The sequence below is a fragment of the Lissotriton helveticus genome, chromosome 6 (assembly GCF_964261635.1).
Source record: "Lissotriton helveticus chromosome 6, aLisHel1.1, whole genome shotgun sequence".
NCBI lineage: Eukaryota > Metazoa > Chordata > Amphibia > Caudata > Salamandridae > Lissotriton > Lissotriton helveticus.
This window is the reverse complement of record NC_136067.1, coordinates 1,188,763,306-1,188,789,658: the sequence shown is the minus strand read 5'-3', so window position 1 is coordinate 1,188,789,658 and position 26,353 is coordinate 1,188,763,306. Positions and strand designations below refer to the sequence as shown.

General features: G+C 43.8%; 1 protein-coding gene across 1 annotated transcript in view; it reads left to right on the top strand.

The window, feature by feature from the left end:
• The window catches only part of THEMIS (thymocyte selection associated), a 649,377-nt gene that overhangs the window by 64,410 nt on the left and 558,614 nt on the right, over nucleotides 1-26,353 (top strand). Inside the window, exon 2 of the mRNA XM_078648900.1 lies at nucleotides 14,311-14,466. Coding sequence (XP_078505026.1) covers nucleotides 14,311-14,466 — 156 coding nt within the window. The remainder of the gene's footprint in view (nucleotides 1-14,310; nucleotides 14,467-26,353) is intronic.

The window sequence follows — 26,353 nt, the reverse complement described above, 5'->3', positions numbered from 1 at the left end:
AGTAGAAATAATCAAAAGTATCTTCTAGACACCTGAGGCCCAACTCCTTGAGGCAAGAAACATGAAGTGAGTTATGGGGTAGACCCAGAAGGGGCCTGCAGAATTTGCCCTGTCCTAGCTATAGTGAAGATATGTAAGGCTAACATCATACCCCCACTCCATTTGTTAAGGTTGGGACACACTTCCTATAAGGGTTGTTAGACATATGTTTAAGGTGCTTGCCAGCCAACCTGGATGCACAATCAAAATATGCTCCTATAGATTGCATACATTTGGATTTCCTTTTAGTAAACCACCTTTTTTCATGGACATCACTTTACCTAAATGCAGAAGTGACATCATACCTTGACCCTCCCTCCTCATGACATCCCAGGAAGTTATGTTGTGACCTTTGAACCTAGTGACCTTACAGGAAGTGACACATTTTAAGGCCTACAATAGAAGACTAATGAATTGATAAGAAATATGCCAAAGTAAATAAAACTAAGTTACCACCCATATGTTAGCTGAGGTGTAGCTATAATAAATAAGCTGTGCAATCATCATATTCCAGTGGCAAACCAAAACAGGCTAGGGTACATCTTTCTCAGACCAGCACATCACCTACCGTACAACCAGGCACATCCATTGCATAGTCAAGTCCACATGCTTAGGTACAACCATATAAAACGGTGATACGCAAATTACAGCCCGGTGGCAGCATACAGCAATCCTGACCTTTACATGCTGCCCCAGCTGATCGGCTGCACTGGCTGCTGTTTACTTATTTTTTTTAACTCTTTTTATTGAACATTACCACAACAAACACAGCAGTACGGTCAATCAATTGGAAATATTTAAGTACAATACTAGTACAGTACATTTTCAATACAGCACTCCAGAGACAAATGGTTATCATGGCATCTCCCCCTCTTTGTTTGGCCCACCCCGCAATCTCACATCTCGCTGGTGTAATTCGACAGTAGGGGACAAGAATATCCAACCCCTATAGTTTTTCCAGGCGGCCCACTTACAATCCCATTTTCTATTTTTAAAAACATCTTTCACAGCAACCATGGCCCTATCCATATCAGCAACCCTCCTTGCAATTAATGGTAGTTCCCTGACTCCCCACCTCTGTGCAATGTTGCGTTTTACGAGGGCCGATCCCAGTGAAACCCATGATTTCTCAGTTTGAGTTGGGTCCGTGGCTTCCATATATTTGGCAGACATAGTTTTGGGGTATTGTTTAGATTTTTCCCCCGCCTGCTGTTTACTTGATGGAGCAGTAACATTCAGAAAGATGTTAAATAGACGGCAGACATTTATTTACAGTAACTGAAGTAAAAGAGAAGCAAATAAGGTGTCCTGCACCACTTAACTTTAGGAAAGTATTATTTTTTAAGACACTTTGCAGGAAATTTAAAAATATGATTAAGTCTCTTCAAAATTAAAAAAAAGTGCATTTAATTCACATGCAGATGCCTTTTACCTTAGTACATTAGATTGTATCAGTGCATTCAGAAATGTTTTTAAAACTGATAGTTTTCAAAAAAAGAATCTAGAAACATTCATATCTCTGCCTGCCCTGACCTCAAGGCCAACAGTGAACTAAAGGGCAAGTCTCTTGTCACACAGAACCTTCTGGGTGGCCTGGGTTGTTATTATACATGGACAACATTATAGTTTACTAAATCAAACACAAGAGAGACGGCTTTGTACATCACACATCCTGAGCTCATATTTTCAAGGTGCTCTTATATGTCATAATGAAGAAAAAGGAGGCAAAGTGAAATTAGACAATTGTCTAGGACCACACAATTTAGTCAGGTAGGGAAGGTAGGGCTGATTCTAGGATTCTAGGTTTTCTGGTTTCACATTGCGCAATTCTATTTAATTCCAATTCAATAATCAAGTTGCTTCCTTTTTACACCTGAATCTTTCAAGCTAGCGAAAGCACCCACCTTAACCCCTCTCCTCACAAAGCGCCACTCCCACCATGCTGGCATCAATGTGACCCTTGGGCAGACCACATACCATGCTTTGCAGCCCCTGGGAAAATGCTTGTGAGTACCCATACTATAAAACCACCATCATTATAAGAGACTAGCCTGGAAGGTGCATGTGTGGTGTTTTCCTGTTCAGAACTAATCTTCACACAGCACAGGTGGCTCCTCCACAAGCACAGCAGGCAAACACAAATAAATAAAAGGGCATTTCCAAACCATTCTTCGTGAACCCCATCTAGAAAACCCATATAGAACCACCATCTAGAAGAGTTTTTTATACACTCACCTCTTGAGCCTTATCTCACTGTGGCATATAAGTTAAGAAGTAAGTGCTTCAGGAAACTTATTACTGACTGACCCAAATCAATAATATCAAGAGTGGACCATAATTGGGATCTGTGGAGTCAGTCAAGTACCATAATGAGGTCCAAATGTATTTGTATTAAATAGTAAATGAAGATTCAGACACTTTTCCATGGTCTCTAATCATTCATGTAAGAAATCAGGTTATTGGTTGAAGGAGGTAGAAGACCCACTCCGGTAACAACCACAGTCCTTGTCAAGGTGAAGCACAAAAGTCACTCAATTAACCATTGCTTAACCCTCTGGTAGCTTGCCACAAAGAAGTCAAGTTTAACTTGGAGGCAATGTATAACGTTTTTATGCCGCAAACAAACAGTAATAAAGTGAAAACACAACACAAGAAAACTCCAAGACCAACGTAGAAAACTAGAGTAATGTTTAATAAATAAGATGATGCCAGAACAACAAAAATCCAATAAGTACCTGGAACTATTCAGTGTGAAAGTTTTAGGTAAGTGTAGCACTTAAAAGTACAAAGCGCCACTCATGGTCATCTGGTCGTGCTAGACCTAAGGAAAGTCACAAGTTTAGGCTAACCATGGTGAAGCATGGGCTGGGTACAGGGACCAGGTTAGGCACGTTTAAAAGGTTACCTTCCCAAAGGATGGTCGTCACGGTAGCGTGAACAGCAGGCCTAATGTTGCAGACAGTTGTCGCTGTAGCGTGAAGATCTGGTCGGGAATCACAGACAGTCATTGCTGGAGCTTTGCATTGGTGGTCACCCCGCACTCGTTGATGTAGTGTGTAGTGCAGATCTCGCATGGGATGCCATCACTGGCAGTCACTATATCACAAAGAGTCAGGTTCACTGGAGCTTCATGTTGCCAGAAGACACAGGCTGCTGGGTCTCTGCGCAAACAGTCCCGTTCACAGTAACAAAGAGCCCACAATTTCTGGATTTGTCCTTTCAAGCCCAAAACGTCTGGATTTCTCCTTTCTTCACAGAGGAAGAGGGTCCAGGATCATGTGAGGCACCTCTGAGGGATCAGGGACTAACTCTAGCAGAGACCAGCAGGTCCAGTCAGGTCCAGTTGTAGCAGTTCTGCTGGACAGTTGCAGGGAGGCCTCTGGAGCTTGTTGTGTCCCTGTAGCTCACAACATGAGATCAGCCAACGGACCCTTGGAGTCACTCAGGTTACCCAGGGATGAAGGGAGCATGTCCAGTCTTCTTTCTTAGAGAGCATAACAGGCCTCAAGCATCAGTCAGTCCTTCTTCAGTAATGTCCACAGGTACAGGAGTGTACTAATGAGTGACTCTGGAGGTCCACTATACTAGGGACTCATAAGTAAATTAGATGTGCCAATTAGGTGCAAGTCTATTGTGCCATATTTTTGGGAGAGAGCACAAGCATTTTAGCAGTGATTATCAGTGGGAAAGTGCAAAGAGTTCTAATGCCAACACAATCAAATTCAGAAAGCAGGAGTAGCTAAGGCTGAAAGTTTAGGGGTGGCCCTGCAGAGAGGACCAATTCCAACATGAACTCCGTTCTACCAGGGTAGACTAATCAATACCTTGATGAGCTTCCCTGTTTAGGCACTAGAACATGGACAATTGACCTCTACTGCAGTTGAATGTCAGCTCTATGCCCTTCTGAACCCAGTTGGATCCCTCTTTCAACATTTTCCTGAGCCACTGGATAGACCCATGGGAACTCTCCACTCAACTGTGAACTCCATCTGTGAAGCACCTACTCTAAATTTACTCACACATGCATCTCCGTAGACAGACACCATGACCAACAAAATGATGTAGCCTATTCCACCACTTGAATCAGACTTCTGTCCTAACCCTAGGAAAATTCTGCCCACCCAGCAGAGGCCCCTGACAGCTCTCTGTGTCAAGAGCAAGGCCATGAGCCAACGACTGTCAGTTAGAGGCTTCAAGCAGGTTCCTTAGGCAGGCTTCTCTTCCAACCTCTTGGCTTGCAAGGAGTTCTCTAAGTGCTCTTGAGGGTTCTCTGAGTCTGAGGTTTCTCTGAGTCGGGGGCAACACCCACGGGTGTTAAGTACCCTACTTCTATTCATCCTCCTGTTAGTCCAGGGGGGTACCCTGTGAATGGTCTCTCAATCAATCAATCAATTAGTATTTGTAATGCATGCTAATCACCTCAAGGGGTATCCAGGCGCTTCCTCTAAGCCTAGGGTCTGTACCCTGGGGCTGAACAAGTGCCTAGCAAGCCAGGACTCCTGGGGGGAAACCATGAGCTCCCTCAAGGGTGACACACTTTGTTTCATGCAGGAGTCTGCTTCCAGGTTAGAAGTAGCCTCATCAGGGCTTGTTTTGGGTGCCCTGTTCTTGGAGCTGATAATCCCTTATACACTGGTCCTTCCACTGAATCCACCTCCTGTCCTTTCCTATTATTTGGGCCTCTGAACGGTCCTTATGGGAGTAGTACCCCCAAAAACCTGAGCTTTTAGGGTACCCTGGACGGCTGCTGCTCTAAGCTCTATTAACACTGAATGTAACTCATTTCCCAGCATGCAGTGTAGGGGATCTGGGGACTAACTATGACCCTCCTCCGGGCGACCTCCGCAACCTATCTCATGGATAACAGAACCATAGGGTGGAAAATGCCCTGCCCAAGTGCCTGACTTTCCCTACACACCTGTCTGGTGTTCTGATTCGGTGAAACCTGCCTTCCCACTATCAGGGTCTGTCTGGCACCGCTATCGCTCAGAGCTGTGACAGGGATCCCATTCACTGTGACCTAATAGAAGTGATAACTCCTACCTTCAGGGATTACATGCTCACCTTCTGAATCCATCTCCCAACTAAGTGAGACTAGGGATATTCTACTATCTGGCCTTTGGGACGCCTTCTCCCTAAGGCCACATTGGCCACCCTGTAGAGTTCTAACCAGTGGGTGGTTTCTTTGGATGTAGTCCCCCTGATTTTTTTGTGACTGGGAACAAAACACCGGGGTTGGAAATGGGGTGCCCTGTGCCACCACCCAACAGAACCTCCCCCTGTTTTTCCAAATGGGCATTGGAACCCTTCTCCCCACCTTATTCTGGGATCTGTCTAGGTCTCCCTGTACCTTCCCCTGACTCAGCTGGGGTAAACCTGAATAACCCTTCTTGTGGTCACTCCTAGAAATCTTCCTATGGACCTGGGTGCTAAGCCAGCAGTCACCTTCCTTGGCAAGCTCCTTAGGGTCAGTGAGCTTGCTATTCACTAGGTGTTGGTGCAACTCGCAAACAACTACTGAACATGTGCTCTCTGGCAATCAGATTGTACAGCCCCACATAATCACACAAATCAATGCCCTTCACCCAGCCGTCTAGTGCCTTGCAGATATGATCTACAGGATCCTCCCAGGACTGTTGGGGTAGCTTCTAGCTGCCCCTAAATTTCTGACTATATTTCTCAGGGCTGAGAGCACACTTTCTCCTGTAGGTATGCTTCACGAGGGTATACTTCATGTTGTCACCCATTCCTAGGGATAGTAATGCACCCCTACCTTCACTGGGAATGTGCCTCCATAGACTGACTCCCCAATACTTCTCAGCGACCCAGTGCAGCTCCAAGGAAACTCATAAGCCCCAAACCACTTAACATCAATATAATCCCCACCATGAAGCTAAACACCAAGTCCTTGGCAATGTTAACCCTCCTGTCTCTACTGGGCACTGGAATATCACTGCCACAATTGTTGCTAGTGTATGTGGCTTCTCTTGCTTTAAGGTCCTGCTCACTTCATGACCTAATATCAATTTTCTTTTAACCAAGGCTCTCTCAGCGTTCTCCTTGACTAGGACAATATCTTCTTCAGCCCTCCCCTCCTCCAAGGCCCTCTGTGTAGGAGCCTCCAATGTAGCCCTGCCGGAAGTAGACTCTTCCGCAGTCCTCCTTGCAGCAGCCTCCTTTTTCGCTGCTTCCATTTCCAGCTTGGTTATTTGCAGCCTGAACTCCCTTTCAGGTTTCCTCCCCTGCAGTTCCTCAGGGGACTGGTTGCGGGAAGAAATGCTGCTGCCTACTCTGGATCTTGCAGGGGACCTCACTCTTGTGGGTCCTCCTTGTTCCACTATAATCATGGTCAGGAGGTTTCTCCCTCTTTCTCCTCACTCTCCTCCTCCTGCTGCTCTTCCGTCTCCCATCCTCCTCCTGAGCTGTGGATTATAACTGGCGGGCCTCCTCCCAGGCCCTGAGGCTCTTGGTTGCTGGAACCTCCTTCTCCTTACAGAGTCCCTTTAGCTCAGCCACAGTGTAGCTTTCCAGGGTGTTGAACTCAAACTCCATGCTTGCTGCAAGAGTCATAGGTGCACAAAGTCAGGCCGAATGCAAGTGAAGTTTGAAAAAACAAAAGAGACCAATCAAGGAACATTTAAATAAGTGATTGAATATGATGCCAGATGATTTATATGGGATTTTAATGTTACACAAAACCAATGATAGACACTGCCTGCACAAACATAACTACTGGATCCTACCACTGTACTCCAATGTAAGAAATCTGGTTAATGGTTCAGGGGTGGAAGCCCCACCCAGGCAACAAAAACAGGGCACGTCTTAAGCAGCAAGGCAGTCCTCTGGGGAACAAGACTGGCCTCAAGCATCAGGGCAGTCCTCTGGGGAATAAGGCGACTGGCTTCAGTACACTTCTGGGTCAGTGGACATTACTGAAGAGTGACTCTGGAGGTCAAATTGTTATATTATACCCTATACTACCCCCACATATGGTTCTAGAATTGTCCCCTGTCAAGGATCCATGAAGTCTGGGGTGACAAAAGACTGGTGTTGAGTTCCTTTGTATGTGCTGGGGGCAAACCCTTTGAAATATAAGTGGGGTGGGGAACAACTGCTTCACCGATCCTGGAGGGATGCCCAGTCTGCCAACAGCGAGACCCCCTTTATCTCACTGTCTGGGAGAAATTCACAAAGGCCAACTGCCAAGCATGTTACCCAGGACACAGGCAGCAGGCACAAGACAACGCCAGCTTTCTAAAAGTGGAATTTTCAGAATTGTGACTCAAAATCCAACTTTACCATTAAAGAGAATTCCTACTTACAATTCATGTAAGACCAAACATGATATTTCTGCCTGCCCCAATCAAATGTTAATAATAACAATAATCAATACAGGGTTCTGGCCTAAAATCAGCAAGGCTAGGCCAAATCAGTAAACCAAATACAGAAGTGCCAATGCTGATACCACTAATACAATCAAATCTACCAATCGCTCGTGCCACTCCTAGTGATTGAAAAGAATTTTTCAAAATATTTTAAATAGATTTCTTTTTATTTAGTATTTTAAATCTACTATTTGGAATCTTTTTATTTTTTGATACACAATAGAACAATTTTCAAGAAGGAACTAACAATAATATTTACATTATACACATAATTACATCCATATATATTTATACAAAACAATCAAACTTCAATGTGACGCAGTTTCAGAAATAGCCCACTTTCCCACAAAAAATCAAAAACAGATTATAATAGAAAAGAATCAAAAAAAGAAATGAAAGGATTTAAGAAAGCAAAAGATGGCAAAAGTAATATAAGCTACAGGTTTCAACACTGAAATCCTTCTGATTTATATATTCTTTTAAATAAACCTGACACCTTTTTTTTGTCGATACTTACATTTGCCAAACACAATCAAATGTTAGCACTTAATAAACGACATAGGATAACCCTATGTTATCCTATTGGAGGAGTAGGCCTCACAAAAGTTACAAATGAATGTAGTAGTTTTTCACTCCCAGGACATATAAAACTTAAAACACATGTTCCAATTTTTAAATACAATGCACCCTACTCTGTGGGCTGTTCAGGACTTTCCTTAGGGGTGACATGTGCATTAAAAGGGAAGGTTAAGGCCTGCCAAAAGGTTTATTTTGACAGGTCGAATTGGCAGTTTAATACTGCAATAAAGGCTGCAGGAGCATGCTTGGGACAAGATTTAAAGAGCTGCTTCAGTGAGTGGCACAATGAGAGTTGCAGGCCTACTAGTAGCTTTTAATTTACAGGCCCTGAGTACCATGTAGTACCATATACTAAAGACTCCTAATGCCAACAAAACAAATTTAGAAACTAGGAGGGGTGAAGGCAAAAAGGATTGGTTTGGCCTTTCAGAGAGGGCCATGTCCAACTGTGTCCAAAAGCCATATTGAGAATCAACTAGGTTTTGTGCCCAAGACTGCATCGTATACACCAAAATTCTCCCGGCAACCTTGACCATAGAGTTGATTAAAGAAACAAGCCAACAGCATCTGGGGTCCCTTGGGGTCCCTTGGATTACCTTTCTTCAAATGACTAGGACTGAGAACTAGGTATGGCACATTTAGTGGCTGCATTCAGCATGTTAAATATATCAGGGGCTCATAGATCTAGTTCAACAGGTCCATCAGAGCCTGGTGTATTACGTGAAGGGTTGCATTTTATGGCAACTGAATCTCTTTCAGTGAAAACTATAAGCTTTTCATTGTCACTAGACCCTTTTTGTGGTAAACCTCAGTTTTATAGATAGGTGAAAAATAAAATGATCAATAACCTTTCTTCTGTACTTTGTGAATCCAGTGGTGGACAATTATTTGTATAGGAAGTTTTATAATTAGCTATTTTTAATGAGCTTTGGCTTAGTCAATTCGTCTTGCGATTGGAACCTATAAGTGTTTAGCAATGCAGCACATTTTCCTGGGTGCTGTGCCGCTAGGGATTAGATTGCTATACAATTACTACAATCCCCCTACCGCAGTAGTCCAGAACACACCTAGTTCAAGGTGTAGCATTGATTGATAAACGTAAAATAAGTGAAACTTTGCCAGATAAGGACTGGGCTCTGAGTCCACAGGCCAGGTTTGAAAAGGCTGTTGTTGCATGGGCAAAAAAGCAGGGGAGTGTAAATAAACACATGACGAGAGGAGGCAGGCTTGAGGCAGAACTGTACTTAAAATTATTTAAAAAACCCTGTACATGAGATACCAGCCGATAGCTGCACCAAAGAACATGACATCTAAGATGTATAAAAGAAAAAAGTATCATTTTTTTATTTCCGTACAAGGCACCATCAATTATACTGACGCTTTCAATATTTTGTACATATAAGTATTCATGATTCTATTAGATAAACGTATCGTATGGCGGGACTATGGTACAAAAATCAAATACTCATACATAGAACATCAAACGTAGTATATACAGGACATGAACAATTACATAATAATCACATATAAATCATAATCACATCTATAGTACAATACATATACACAATATATACAACATACAAACAATACAAAACCCATAATTATTACTTATACTGATGTACACTCCTTATTCTGAGTAACACACTCCGGGGTAGTCCTCTTTGCGCCAGAGGTATCACACCACTTTTCTCATTTGCTTATGGGCGCCACTAATCTAAGGCCAAATTCAAAACAATTGGACTCCTCCTATATTTGTCGACGCAGTGGCGTTTCAGACCACAATTTCTTTTGGCTTCTTCAGGACAAGGCTACAAACATATCTACAGTAGTAATCAAAATTAAAATTACATAGCTATACATTTTATTATATTCTACCACTCAAGATCTATCCCATCATTGCCCATACAGTGCTCAGTGAAGGACAATACCACGTGAAGTCAAACAAAACCATTCTCGGGTGGTATACTGGGAGCCAAAAGGGAAAAAGAATCCAAAAAGATCCGCTAGTCACACCCTATCACAGGGTGTACTATGCGTGTGTCACCATATCAGTGCTCACCCCAAATACACACTGTGGAATCACCTAAATAAATCCTGGAGAGTACCTGAAGTCTTATCCTCACTCTCAGTGTCACAGCAAGTCCTATACATCAGGGGTATGCGTTCCCCAAATCACACGGATCCATGTTTCAATTAGATTCCTTTGATAATAACAAGAAGGCCACTATCGGTCAAATCAATAATCTTTCCAGTCCTACAATATATCCTGAATGGAGCGCTATCCACGTATACAAGAACAAAATTAAAAGTTACCTTGAATTATAAACTTATTATACCGCCCATATAGGATTCTGTGACCAGAATTCAATGCGGGACATTTCGTCACACGCCAGATCCCGGAGATGTGGACGGCATTGCTGGGCAAAGACAGAAGATTGATCTCTAAGATTTAATTTCAAGCAGAACACGTGGATTAGAGAGCGGACGGGCTACCCGACATTCAAGCCTCAATCAGGCTTTCCTGGACCTGGGCTCAACGGTGTGGGAAGATATATACAAGACACCTCCTTACATTCAGTATTGTTTCAGTTCTGATTCAGCAAATTTGGTCTGCCTTCTGAATAAGAACTACATGGTCCTGATGAGAACCCTTTAACCTGTTAGGTTCGAAATGCGTCGACCTTTTTGCTTCGTCAAACATACCATTGTTGTTTAGGATGTCCACTGGTGCACTGGAAATAATTTATGGACTTAGTAGACTGTGGTAGTCTAGATTTAGTTGTGCACGTTAGTGAGATTGTAGAGGATTTGTTTGGCTGTTTGACCTTTGTTGTGAGAGTTTGTCCCCCTGGTCTGTGGCCACTAAAAAGTGTTGTGTAGTGTGGCTAGACTGGACCCGACCTGGGGGTGCGGATGGATCTTTGAAAGTGTTTAGTATAAGTGTTTGTGGAGTTTGTTTGTAGGTATGTCTGAAGGGTTGCATTGAGTGTCTGTTGGTGTCTCTGCAATTTGTTTGACTTTTATGAAGGCTGTTCTTGTGCATATATTTCCTTTTTGTATATATTTATAATGTACTATATATAGATCGTTGTTTATAAGTAATTTGAAAACTATATGGCAAATAAAAGGATTGTTGGCACTGTAAAGAGTGTGTACCTATATGTTTAGCTCCTTGGGTCTAGATATTAAATAATTCTAGGAGTGTTGCTCAGTATTGGCAATTGTTTTGTTTTGTTGTTGAACATAGAACTGCAGCATCTGGAGGGGAGATGTGTTTTAGATGTATTGTAGGGAGTGGTTTTCCCCAAATAAATGGGAACATGTAGTTGGGACGTGGGTAGTGTCAAAAGTTTGGAGAATGTGTTAAGTGCTAACTTTTGAAAAGTTACTTAAAGTTAGGGAGAGGGGGGTCTGACAAAGAGGGTTTCAGTGCTTCTTATTGGGACAGAGTGACTCAAACAGCAAGGTGCAGTGTCAGAGGAAGAACAAGGGTGATAGGGAGGAAGGGAGATACAATGCCCAGCGTAGGATGGTGAGGGAATGGTAGAAAATGATACTAAGAAACAAGATCACATTCAGAGACAGATGATCAACAACGTAGCGTCTAAATTTTGATTGTGTATTTTCAAAGCACTGTAACTAGGGTGACCAACCGTCTGTAAATTTCGCAGACCGTCCCCAAATTACGAACGCCTTACAGACATCATACTAAAATCAAATTATGGAATTTCAGGAAGGTATGCTGCTACCCTGTGAGAGGCCCTATGAATTTTGAAGTTTCCACTCGGAGCCTCTGGCACTTATCTTTTAATCTGTAGACTGAGGCTGCCTGCAGCAGCCCCTCCTGGACCTTGCAAAGACGGTGGACTGGCCCCATTGTCATTCTGAGACTGTAGACAATTATCACAGATAGAATGACAATGTGCCCTATTATAGTGACAGCTTGTGGTGTGCCTTCTTCTGCAAAAATCTTGATTGCAGAAAGGTCCTGATGTCACTTTGCAAAGCTGGGTGCATACTGAAAAACTGTGAAGTGCACAATTGTCTCAACCTTATATAAACTTATTTTGACTTGTACTTATTTTGGTTGTCTCTTTACTTATATACTATTGTGCAACCTCCTCTGACATATCTGTAAAACGTATTTTGTCCCAAATTTTGTCCTGAATTTTGACCCTTTGTCCTGAATCTTTACATTGATCGTCCTGAATTTGCACCCATGCCAGTTGGTCACCCTAACTGTAACAGGGGTTTTCATACCTACCAATTCACACAGTGCCACCGCGTGACACACAATATCGGCGCCCATCACACGGTCTCCCGGTGAGAAGCCAATATCACAAGGTGGCAGGGAAATCGAAGCTGAAAACCACTGTAAATAGTGTTTTCCCTGCTCATTTTTAGAGGCTTTGAACTACCGACTTCCATTAAGGGGTGTGAAAACACCCCAGGACATGATCGGCATCAGCCTCAGCTTTTTTTGGTGGAGGGAGGGCAGGGTGATGTTCAACAGGCACCGCCTCTTCAAAGCCCCACCCCATCACACATTGGCTAGAGTGTTCTTCAAGCTGGCAGGTATTGGTTTTATCGGAGCATTTGGTAGACTGTTCAAGGGGTAAGGAGTCAGTAACGTATTGTATGACAAAGAAGAGGCCGGGTGGTTTAATGCTGTGTAAAACACCAAACTCTATAAACTTGCATGACCGGCCAGGTTCGAGTCTCAGCATCGGCTCTACCAACATGCTGTGATTGTGATAAAATCACCTAATCACATGCGATTTAAACAAAAATGAAAGACAAATTATTGTAACCAATGTGTCTCCGTGCCCAAATAAATAATTAATAATACAATGCTGTTACAGAAAAAAATGCTGATCGCAAACCAAATTCGAAACGGGTATAACCAGGGGACATGCTCAGCCGCGGCCCGTGGAGGGAGTTTCGGTGGGGCAGGAAGGCGGGGCGGGGGAGGGGTAGGGTGGGGGGTGCTAAAAACCGGAGTATGGATAATTGGAGGTAAGTAAACAATGTAAAAAATTAAACGAATTTCATAGCGCACCCTGCATCGCAAAATGCGAGGCAGTACGCGCTACGAAATTCATTTTATTAATTAAATTGTTTACTTACCTCCAATTATCCATACTCTGGTTTTTAGCACCCCCCACACTGCCCCACCGAACTCCCTCCACGGGCCGTGGCTGGACATGCTATGAGAAGGTTCACCCTAAGTAGTATAGCTACCCCTATTGTGCCAACGTAGTTCAATAGCAGGGAGCGTGCAAAGAAACTGATCTCTGCTGAGCAGTGATAAAAAGTTATATAAGTGGAATGCTGAAGTACCAATGGAGGTTCGTGAAAAAAATAGTAGTTAAATCACTTTCATCAGATGTTTGCAATATGGATATTCTGTTGGAATTGGGCCAGCTATTGAGAATCGAAGCATTAGTCTGTGGGACTGTTTAGGTTTGTATGTGAATGTTACTAACACTCTTTAGCCTAGAGCCCTAAAGGGAAAACTTGATTGAGCACCGATTCCCCAGCTTAGGCAAATCCTCCAAATAACTCAAACAGAAAGTTTTTAGTTCACGCCCCTGCCCCTTTCACTGATTTAGGAAACACACCTAACCATAATGATTTCATTAAATCCCACTTTCTCTCAATATCAGTTGCATCTGAGACATTTGATTATTTTGTTTTTTAATTGCTCCTGTTTTGAGTCTTTCAGGAGGGAACATCTAATAGTAAAACTACATAAGGAGCAGCCTCTAGGGCATATGAATAAGTGGGAGAGGTCTAGTATATTCGCAGTGTTGATTGCACCATTAGAGGCTGAAGTTGGGATCGGGCAGATTGGATGAGGAGGGACGTTGTCATTAATTCTATTATCATTAATACTATTAATCAATATTTTTAGCATCATGTCAATTTGTGCATACACGTTCAAATGGACGCTGCCCTATTGTAAATTTTCAGTAGATGTGAAATATGGCTGTAGCAAAAGGAGAAAAATTCCTTCAGGGTCGAAGAAATTACTGTTAAGGCGACCGGCTTAAACGAACAGAAGCTTTCATTAAAACATTTATACAGCCTTTACCTTTTTGGATCATTTTACAAAACGATAAGAAATTTTGCTTCAACATTCCCAAGCATCTCTTCTGGGTATATGGAGGTGGAATGCCCTGAAGCCCCACTTTTACGGTAGTGTTTTTCAGCGGCACCCTTCTTTGGTTAGCAACTTATTTTTGTTCGTTGCTTGATGTTTGACTTCTTTGCCTGGGTATTTTCAACAAATGTTGTATTTCCGTAGGTTCCGTGTATGAACTGTTTGGAAATGAATGCTGCCTGCCTACAGGAGAAGAGATAAAAGTAACTGGAATTAAAATTCACAAGGTCACAGCAAGTTTCCATAGCAGTGGAGACGACCAGGCCCTGCAAACAATTGATCTGCCACTTGATTTTCCAGGTATGATATAAACGTTATTTGGTTTGCATGGATTCTACTTTCTTATAGTCATTTACAGAATATGCAGCATTGCTTCACTTGCAGTTGGACTCTCCTACGGTTGTGTTTTTGCCCTGACTCAATGCACACTCATTACTCATGCCGTATATGACAGTCTGAAGAGTGATTACATGATAAAGATTCTGTGAATAACAGTATGAGTTAAAGTAGGAGTGTTTAACTTTTTTTTTATAATATATGTTTATTATTTTCATACAGAACAATCCAAAAACAAACATCCTGGGGCTAATAAGCTTTGTCCGCCCGCCATAGTCCCGGGGAATGGGACCACATTTGCAATTTGGATGCGCCCGCCACACTGGTGGACGCATCCCGCATTTTCAACATTGCGGCGCACGGTGCTGCCAGCAGCACCCACCGCAAGGTTAAAAATGCAAGTTGTGCATTTGAATGCACAACGTGACCGGCACCGCGCGATGCCTGCCACGTTGTACATGCAAATGCAGAGGGGGTACCATAGGTACCCCCCATGTGCACCCCCACCCACCAAAATACCGGGGGGCCCACTACGGGCACTCAATGTCAAGGACCGCATGCCTTTCCGCCACGGAAAGGCAAATCCCTGCATGTATCCTAAGATGGATAGCGGCGTATATCAGACACCGCCACCAAATTAAAACCTTTTCCGCCCGGTCGACTCATCGACCGGGCAGAAAACCGGCAGCCGGTCTTGCCATCCGCCAGGGTCCCCCCCGCCACAGTAATATGGCGGGGGGAATTGGGTGGCGGATGGTGGATTATGGCGGGTGGATCGCCACCGCCATGCGGGCAGTGGCGATCTGACCGCCATTGTAATCGACCCCTCCGAGTCACAGTTGTCAATCAGTTTACAGTATAGTTATCAACAGCTCACAGCCAATTTTCAAAATGTACCCAGAATACAATCAGTTTCTTCCATTGATTGTGCTAATCTCTGTAGCATTTCCATTTCAACGGTAGGGGAAGTACACAGGTCCCCTCGATACTCATTCCACTAGCCCCATTTTTTGTCCCATTTCTTGGGGCACCCTCTTGATTTAAAAACCTCCTTCTCAGCAATCATACACTTATCTAATTCCTTTACCCATATTCTTGGAGATGGTCTATCCGCCACTCCCCATTTTCTAGCAGTCTAGCATTTCACTAGAGTGTACCTCAACATGGTCAGCTGTTGTTCCACTTCTGTAAAGTCTGTACCTTCCCTGCTATTGAGTAGGCCTATTTGTGGTGTAAGGGTGAGTGTCTTCCCAAGTGCGTCTTGGATGTGTTTTGTGGCCTTTTCCCATATGGGTTTTATATTTGGGGAGTCCCAAACGGTCTGGAAAGTTGCTTCCTGACCACAGTCTCGAAGACAGAGCACGTCTGATCGTGAACCTATATTCGCGAGCTTAACTCCAGTGAGATACACTCTATGTAGGATTTTTAGTTTTATTAAGCTGAACCGGAGAGTAATAGCCGCCTCCCTTGGGGACATCAATGTCGCCTGCCAATCCTCGTCATCGATGGGCCCTAGGTCTGTCTGCCATTTTTCTTGAAGTGCGTGGAAAGGATCTGACAGGTTATTACACAGTTTCTTATACGTTAGGGATATGGTTTTGGTTAAAATTGGTTTATCCAGCAGCCTATCCTCCAAAGGGGACGACTCTGGTATCTTGCTCATGTCCAGAAGTGCCGTCGTAAGGGCCTGTCTGATCTGCAAGTATCAGAAAGTTTCCCCCTGAGCTAATACATATTTTTTCCTGAGTTCCCGGAATGTAAGGATTTTGCCCTTCTTCACCAAATCTCCTATCGTGGAGATTCCGATGGTGTCCCACTTATCAAACCCAGGTTGATTACATAGCAGTCCTAGTTTTGTGGTGAACCAGAGTGGCGTGGCCTGGGTAAGCACATTCGACCATCCAAGGCGACTAGTTGCCTGATGCCATACTGCCACTGTATGGGCCATTGGTCCGATATAGCTAACCTACCGGGACTTTGTGTACAGCGTCCCCATATATCCCTCTCTGCCCATCTGATACCTGTCTAGCAAATATGCCGGATCCAATGGGAAACGGTATATCCAGTGGTTTACCACCGCTAGCTGCGAGGCCCAATAGTAGAGCCTCACATTCGAGAGAACGATCCCCCCCATCGTACCATCCCTTGGTCAGCTTTCGCAATGCAATACAAGGTGGTCCTCTGTTCCAAAATAGCATTCTAACCTCACTTTCCACGTTTAAAAAGTATGCGTCCGGAACCTTGTTTGGACAATTTTTGAAGAGCGTATAAGAAGCGCAGAAGGGCCAATATCTTGAACAAGGCTTCTCGGCCCAGTAACGATAGGGGCAGAGATCACCAGTGTTTGACATCACTGCTCAACCTGTTTAAAGATACCGCTAGGTTTCGTCTTAGAAGATTTGAGGAACCGGGGTTATAAAAATCCAGAGGTATCGAAATCCTTCATGGGCCACCTCTACCGTGTAGCCCGAGGAGTGTTTAACTCTTGATTCCCTGAGTGGTTCTGGGCTACAGAAAGGATTGTTATCCCTTATTTCTGTTTTAAAGCTTTTCAGATCCTCGTGATTTGCATATTGGATAGGACAGTATAATGGGCTATGTTGTCCTGAAGAGCCACGTAAGCACACATTTATGGTAAGTTCTTCAGTAAGGGCTGTAGGGGGATCTGACCATGTATTCAGTGGTAGATATGGGGCAGAAAAATAGGGTGATTTTCATGGACGGTAGTAGTGACCTGGCACCAGGAGAAAATGAAAAACTCTTACAGTTACTAAGCTGTAAGATATTGTCTATGGCAGCATTGTGTAATGCGGTGTAAGGCAAAAGTGAATGTGAATGTTTTTTATACTGACCAGTTCCTTGCTTTTCCGTTTTCATCAAAATTAATAGAATTTTCTACTTGTATTTAAAAGTTATTGCTATAAGGCACGGGTTTTGGTATGATTATTGAAGTATTGACAATTGGTTAGGATGGGTTTGAAAACCTCCCCTTCAGTATAGTACCAGAATGGGTGGATTTTATTGTGGTGCTGCCCAAATATTGTATAAAAAATATTGACAACCAAAATATTGAGAGGTAAGTATATCTAAGTATGTGTTAACTAAAGTTAACTGTACTTAACCCCACATCTATGTTCCTTCAAAGACAAATATATATATGCGTGTGTGTGTGTGTGTATAGGGTACTGGATTTGCGCTGCAACCCACCATCAATCTCGGGAGGTACAGGGCGGTGGGCTATGTGGAATTCATTCCCGATGTCCCTGCCTCCACTTGGCCCGGAGGATTGGTGGTTTATGCGGTACTGGGGACCCGAGGAGGTACTCATTTTGGGAGGCACATCAACATTGAGGATGGTGAAACTATGTGATGCCGTCCCCTTCCCTGACATTTTCAGCTCATCTGAATTTTGCATTCTGGGACATGTAGGCGTTATTGAACTTGCCACAAACTTTACTCACCATGGAGGCGGAGCTATCACTCAGGCAACAGGATGCAGCTGGGTATTTGAAACCGCGATAGTTATCGCGCATCCTGTGAACACCTCAAGGCACTGAAGAAGGCTGTGATGTATGCCGAAATGCATTTGCCGTTTTTGTGTTCCGAATTAAAGCCTCCAAAACGTCCCCGCCTGGTGTCTCTTCTTCTTTTGGAGAATTGCTTTGATATATATATATATATATATATATATATATATATATATATATATATATATATATATGTGTGTGTGTGTGTGTATATTACCTACTGGCGGTCGCCAGTAGGTAGTTATAGTTAGGACCTAGTTGTCATAGGAAATCCACAACATTCTATTGGGAATAACTTTGGCGCCCGTTGATGAGTCTTCGCGAATTTCTCAAAGAAGATGGCCCGCTCCGCTCCGCTCCTTCCCTGAAAGTTTTGGGGGGATTTGTCAAGTTGGGGCTGAGAAAAAAGGGGGGTTCCAAAACATGTTTCACCTATGTTATTTTCCATAGGACGATTAGACACGGCTACAGCCCGAACAGCTGAACGGAATTACAAGAAATTTGGCAAAATGGTGGTGTCTGATTCGCAGATCACGCTTTTACTGAAATGGTGTAAATCCTTCCAGTAGTTTCTAAGAAAATTAAAAGAAAAAAAATATATATATCTATAAGCGCGCACGGTGCGCGAATCGGGTGTGCGCGAGCGGAATTCTGATTTGCTGTTAGACGTCTGTCAACATTCTAATCGGTGGAAACCAGAAAGTGTTGGCCGCCATTTTGTCACTCCGAGGCAGAAGAGAGCCCACAACAAAAGTGGAGAACATGAAAAGGAGGCAGGGTAGAGTCTTCTTGACCCCCTAGGCCTTCACAGGGGGTCTCTGAAGGACCTCGAAGGGCAAAAAAAAATCATTTTTTTTAAAATCACGAGGTGTGCGCACATTGCACGCACCCCGAGGCAGAATAGAGCCCAAAACAAAAGTGGAGAACGTGAAAAGGGGACAGGGTAGAGACTCCCTGACCCCCTAGGCCTTCCCAGGGGGTCCCTAAAGGACCCAGAAGGGCAAAAAAAACATGAAAAAAAAAATGCGAGGTGCGCGCACATCAGAACCCCCCCCCAAATACAGTTAAATAACAAGTTTAAGTGTTTAGATGTTGGTTGGCTCTAAAAAGAGCCGTTGTGTTCATTGAGTGTTTTTTGTACCTACAAGTAAGTACCGATGCAGAGTCTAAAATTCAAGAGGAAGACTCTGTTTCCCTCATCTGTGAAATGTACACCGTCTCCTCTATAAATGCCTTGCATGTTGTAACGCAAGTTGTTGTGGTTTATAGAACCCATACCATAGTCTCTGAGGAAAGCAGAAACAGACTTATTCACATGTTTCCTTGCTTTCTCAATCTGTAGACAATATTGGCTGGACCAGTTCCATTTTTGCCTTTGGCATATATTAGAATATACAAAGGCAGTTTGTGGAAAAAGTGACATCAATTGCCCAAAGGTGTTCTTTAAAAGCATTTCCAGACCTACCCCAGTCAAAGAGCCTAGGTCATTGCCACCACAGTGCACAATTATGAGGTCAGGGTGTGGGAGATGCAAAAAGGATTTTACCAATGGCATCAATTGGTGACATCTCAATCCTCTCTGGCCAATCTACATAATATCCACATTTGGTAAGTCAAGGTTGAGAAAGCATCTATTTGCTGCATACCTTTCACTCCAGAAAATATAGCTGTGTCCTACAATCCACACTCTAAGTATCTTGAAGGGAGATCTGGTTGTACTCAGATGGGCTCTGGAAATGAAATGGTAGTTTGAAAAGTAGGTGTTTAGAAATAAATGTGGATGAGATTCAGTGCACTTGAAAAAAAAATGATTGGTGGTTTCTGAAAATTCAACATTGAAAACTAGGGTGCATGCTACTGTTTTTTTAAGGAGAAATGCTAATGGTTGAGAGAAAGTGATTGAAAGGAACATTGCACAGGATTCGCTGCTGTATTGAAAAGTCAAACACCCTTGCTGGTTTGCTTTGCAGATGAACTTTTCACCTGTGTGTTCAGTTAGGTGTTCTATGGAGTGTTACCATGGTAACAGGCAGAGAGAGCAGTGGGGGAAGGTTGAATATTATATGAGATTGAAAGTGTTTTAATGTAGAACCAATTAAAATGTTAGTTTGGTTTTGAATTTGTGTGGGAAGATATTTGATTGGTTATCTACAAGAATATGAGTATAAAATGAGAGGGAAGCTATGACATTGTGGGGTTGCAGTGACTGGTGCACAATTCAGAGATTCTGCTTAAGAAAATCTGGTGTGTGATTGACACTGTTCTAAAACTACAAAAGCATTTTAAAGGTGAGTTGTTAATTTGTAAGGGGATCTATGTTTTGCAGTTTAAGTTAAATTGAAAAATGTATTGTAATGTGGAAGCAGGAGTTTATTTGTATAGAGTATGCTTTGGGAAAAACATTGTACATGAAGTGGTCTAACCACTTATACACTTGTATATCAGGGTTAGAATTCTCAGATAGTCTCCTTGTAGTCTAGTAAACATTCTGGGTGTGCTGCACAAATGCCATAGAAAATCTTTTAGTAGCAGATAGTAATCATTTTACTGAATTGCACGGGATACTGTCATGTGTCTAAGATCACAGTGTGAGTCAGAATTCATTTCTGAAAAATGTGGCAGAATAATTTGCTTAGTTGATGTGTTTAAAAATATGGCAATACATGTAGTCATGGAGTGAGTCAGGCCTTAGGATATTTAGGGCCAGATGTAGGTAGCCAAATACCGGTCGGTAACGGCCGATTTCGGCCGTTACCGACCGGTATTTGGCTTTTCACATGTAGGTGGGTCAGAATTTACAGAATCTGTATATTTACCGATTCGGTAAATTTACCACTTCAGTATTTTTCCGAATCGGTAAATATACTGATTCTGTAAATCCATATGTAGGTGGCACAGTTTGCAGTGCCACAGTCCCTTAGGATTTCTTATTTTACCACCCAAACCTATTGGGTGGTAAAATACCGAATTCCAGTGTGCAAGCACATCTGTGCATGTACACCTATGCCATGTGACACACAGACATGCCCTTAGGGCATGTCTGTGTGCCACATGGCACACAAGCCTGCATTTGGGGTGCTACAGGGTGTCAAAGTGACACCCCGTTCCCCCTGCCAGGATTCGGTATTTATCGATTCTGTAAATACCAAATCAGTATTTCCCATTGATTCCTATGGGCTTCAAGGCCCATAGGAATCAATGGGAAATACCGATTCGGTATTTACAGAATCGGTAAATACCGACTCTTACAGAATCGGTAATTGTAAAATTAAAATTACCTACATCTGCCTCATTCCAATTTGCCTACTCTTAAATACCGATTCGGTATGATTCGGTATTTAAGAGTAGGTAAATCGGAATTACCTACATCTGGCCCTTAGTGCTATAAAGTCCAAAGTAGCATGTGTGTAAGGCCTCTTAATTCCCAAATAGTCTCCATGCAGTGTAATAAAGATTCTGGGTGTACTGTAGAAATTGCATACCAACTCTCTCTGTAGCATGTAGAAATCATTTCAGTGAATTCTCATTTCTACATTCTCAGTTCCACCTTGAGCCCCTACATTGCCTGAACACCACTGCACTGTCCTAAAACTTGAAACAGCACTCCCAGCAAAACTCTCTTTCACTGTAGTAATCATTTTACGGAATTGCAAGGCATACTGTCATGTGTCTAAGATCACAGTGTGAGTCAGACTTCATTTCACAAAAATGTGGCAGAATAATTTGCTTAGTTTATGTGTTTAAAAATATAGCAATACATGTAGTCATGGAGTGAGCATGCCTTAGGACATTTAGTGCTATAAAGTACAAAGCAGCATGTGTGTCAGGCCTCTTAATTCCCAAATAGTTTTCATGCTGTGTAATAAAGATCCTGGGTGTGCTGTAGAAATTGCATACCAACTCTCTCTGTAGCATGTAGAAATTATTTCAGTGAATTCTCATTTCTACATTCTCAGTCCCACCTTGAGCCCCTACACTGCCTGAACACCACTGCACTGTCATAAAACCTGAAACAGCACTCCCAGCAAGACTCTCTTTCACTGAGGTAATCCTTTTACGGAATTGCAAGGCATACTGTCATGTGTCTAAGATCACAGTGTGAGTCAGACTTCATTTCACAAAAATGTGGCAGAATAATTTGCTTAGTTGATGTGTTTAAAAATATGGCAATACATGTAGTCATGGAGTGAGTCAGGCCTTAGGACATTTAGTGCCATAAAGTCCAAAGCAGCATGTGTGTCAGGCCTCTTAATTCCCAAATAGTCTCCATGCTGTCTAATAAAGATCCTGGGTGTGCTGTAGAAATTGCATACCAACTCTCTCTGTAGCATGTAGAAATTATTTCAGTGAATTCTCATTTCTACATTCTCAGTCCCACCTTGAGCCCCTACACTGCCTGAACACCACTGCACTGTCCTAAAACCTGAAACAGCACTCCCAGCAAGACTCTCTTTCACTGTAGTAATCATTTTACGGAATTGCAAGGCATACTGTCATGTGTCTAAGATCACAGTGTGAGTCAGACTTCATTTCACAAAAATGTGGCAGAATAATTTGCTTAGTTGATGTGTTTAAAACTATGACAATACATGTAGTCATGGAGTGAGTCAAGCCTTAGGACATTTAGTGCTATAAAGCCCAAAGCAGCATGTGTGTCAGGCCTCTTAATTCCCAAATAGTCTCCATGCTGTGTAATAAAGAACCTGGGTGTGCTGTAGAAATTGCATACCAACTCTCTCAGTAGCACGCAGAAATCATTTCAGTAAATTCTCATTTCTACATTCTCAGTCCCACCTTGAACCCCTACACTGCCTGAACAGCACTGCACTGTCCCAAAATCTGAAACAGCACTCCGAGCAAGACTCTCTTTCACTGTAGTAATCATTTTACGGAATTGCAAGGCATACTGTCTGGCTACAGGGGAAGTTCCTTGTTCTTTCAAACAGGCCGAGGTGGTAGCCATTCTAAAAAAACCCTCGGCAGATCCTTCCATTTTGAGTAACTACCGCCCTATATCCCTCCTTCCCTTCCTCAGTAAAGTCTTGGAATCGCACGTTACTCAAACGCTCAGTTCCTTTATTGAGGACTCCTGCGTTTTAGACTCTAAGCAGGCAGGGTTTAGACCTGCGCACTCCACGGAGGCTGTCATTCTCTCCGTGATGGACGAACTGCGCAGAGGGGCTGATGTTAACACTCGACAAGCCCTTGTCCTTTTGGATTTATCGGCCGCCTTCGACACGGTCGACCATGGTATCCTGGTCGACCGTGTCGGAGAGGCCGGTATCCATGGGACCGCCCTGGACTGGGTTCAGTCCTTCCTGACGGAACGACAACAAGCTGTCAGGCTGTCCCAGTTTTCTGCCACCCAGGTTGAGCTGACCTGTGGTGTCCCCCAGGGTTCCTCATTATCCCCTCTCCTTTTTAATTTGTACTTAGCCCCGTTACTTCGTGCCCTTCGCGGGTTGAGCGTTACCGCGTTCAACTACGCGGACGATATTCAGTTGATCTTTAATATCGACTCCTCCGAGGACTCTATCTCCACCTTTAAAAATACACTCTGCTTCATCAGTAACTGGATGAGCTCAAACCATCTGAAGCTTAACCCCGACAAGACTGAACTGATTCTTGTCGGGGGAGCTTCCAACCCTTGGCAGCCTTCCATCTGGCCTGCAAGTCTTGGAAGCCCTCCCTCTCCAGTTAACTCCGCTAAAAGTCTGGGCGTCATTATCAGTAATGACCTTTCTATGACCCCCCAGATCAGCGCAGTGGTGTCCGCCAGCCATTTCCAACTCAGGAAACTCCGAAAAATCTCCCGCCTACTCACTACCGAAGCGCTCACGTTAGCTCTCCTGGCGTTAGTGATCAGCCGACTCGATTACGCTAACGCACTGTATGTTGGCATTCCTGAGTACCAACTGAAAAGACTCCAGCTGATCCAAAATCAAGCTGCTCGCTTGATTTACCACCAGCCGAAAGATCAGCACGTTCGTCCACTTCTAAAGAGTCTTCATTGGCTGCCGGTATCCGCCCGCTGCAAATTTAAGCTAGGTTGTATTATTTTCAAGTCCCTCTCCGGTCAGGGTCCCTCCTTTATTTCTTCCCTCCTCCATCTTTATACTCCGTCCCGCAATCTACGCTCATCCCAAATGGCCCTTTTGTCCGTCCCCAGGTTCAAGAGGAAAAAATACGGGGGCCTTAGGTTTTCTCTTCTGGCCCCATCCCTCTGGAACTCCCTCCCACTTTCTCTCAGACTTGCACCTTCATATTCTGGTTTCAGATCACTCCTCAAAACTTTCCTTTTCACCACCTCATACCTTTAGATTCCGCCTCACACCCTTTTCACCGTTCTCCAGCACAGCGCCAAGAAACCTAATGGTGTTAGCCGCGCTTTACAAATTAATTTAACATAACATTTAACATAACTGTCATGTGTCTAAGATCACAGTGTGAGTCAGACTTCATTTCACAAAAATGTGGCAGAATAATTTGCTTAGTTGATGTGTTTAAAAATATGGCAATACATGTAGTCATGGAGTGAGTCAGGCCTTAGGACATTTACAGCCTGGTTCATGAACCGAAATTGCCCTCGCAATAGCTGCGAAAAAGCTATTGCGAGCGCAATAGTCAAAATCGCTATTCATGAAGAAAATAGCGAATTTGCTAAGCCAGAATAACGAATACGCAAATATTTTTGCAGAATCCCGGCAGTTGCCCATTTGCTAATCGGAAATAGCGAGGAACCACGGATATTGCGGAAAAATTTGCAAAACCGCAATATAATCGCAATCGCTATTCAAGAAAAATCGCTAATACCGAAAATCCCGTAAATCGGAATTAGCGAGGCGCATTTTAAGGACAACCCAAAGCAGGTGGTAACCATCAAAGCCCATTACATTTTTTTTTTTAAAACCGTTACCCAATCAGGAACAGGTGCTGGCCTGACCAAACACACTTAAGGAGATGCTGCAGCAGCATTAGGAGTCTCACAATGCCAGGACTCTACATGGTGGTCAGGCGGCGAAGGCTACAGCGAGCAGCACGGAGGAGACGCAGAATCCAGGAGAGGATATTCCGCCAGCGGGTCACCCTGCTGGGCCAAACCAGAGAGCAAATATATGCAAAGTACCGCCTGAATGGGGCAATGATTATCAAGCTAATACAGGACCTTGACCCCCTGATGCAGCACCCAACAAGGCGGACCAATGCCGTGCCTACACATGTCCAGGTATTGTGTAGCCTGCACCTCCTGGCCTCCGGGAGCTTCCAGGGGATAGTTGCGGCTGCTGGGGGGATATCCCAGCCCACCATGTCCCGCTGCCTACGGAGTTTCCTTGACGCAATGCTGACCCAGCTACACCAGCACATCAAATTTCCCACCAGCCAACAGGATTTGGATGTGACCAAGCAGCAATTCTACAATGTTGCGCAGTTCCCACATGTGATAGGATGCATTGACTGTATTCACATCCACATCTGCCCACCAACTGCAACGGAGTACATGTACCGCAATCGCAAGTCCTACCACTCCCTCAACATCCAGATGGTCTGCAATGCTAAGACATACATCACGGACATTGTGGCACAGTACCCGGGGAGTACACATGACTCCTTCATATTCCTGCACAGCGGCCTCCACACACGACTGGCCAGGGGAGACTTTGGTGAAGGACACCTACTTGGTAAGTACACTTGCCCCACAATGTCACACTGTGATGTAGTATCTGCGCTGCACAGGCACTCACCCTCTGCTCCTCTCATGCAGGTGACAGTGGCTACGCCCTCCGTGAATACCTCCTCACCCCATACCTCAACCCTGCGACACCACAGCAACGGCGTTACAATGTAGCACACATACGCACAAGGAATTGCATTGAGCGGACATTTGGGCTACTGAAAAGCAGATTCCGCATACTGCACAAGACTGGTGGGGCCATGTACTACAGTCCTGATGTGTGCTGCCGCATTGTGGCTGTGTGTGCAATACTACACAACATTGCTACCAAGCGCCGGATACCTGTAGAGATCTCTGGCAGTGAGTCGGAAGGGGACGACCGGCCACCTGCACATGTGCGTCATGCACGCGGGGAGAACCCAGCTGAAGGACACAGACGCCGCAACCACATCACAATGAACAGTTTCTAGTGCACCCACTCCCCTCACCCAACAAATCACAATTGCATGCCAATGGAAATAATGACAGGAGGCCGATGTATGATGCAGGAATAAATATTATTGTTAAATGCACAATAATAATGTTATGTCTCCATTCATCAAATGCTAGCAGTATTGCGCCATACTGCTCCTAACAAAACACTGGACATGCT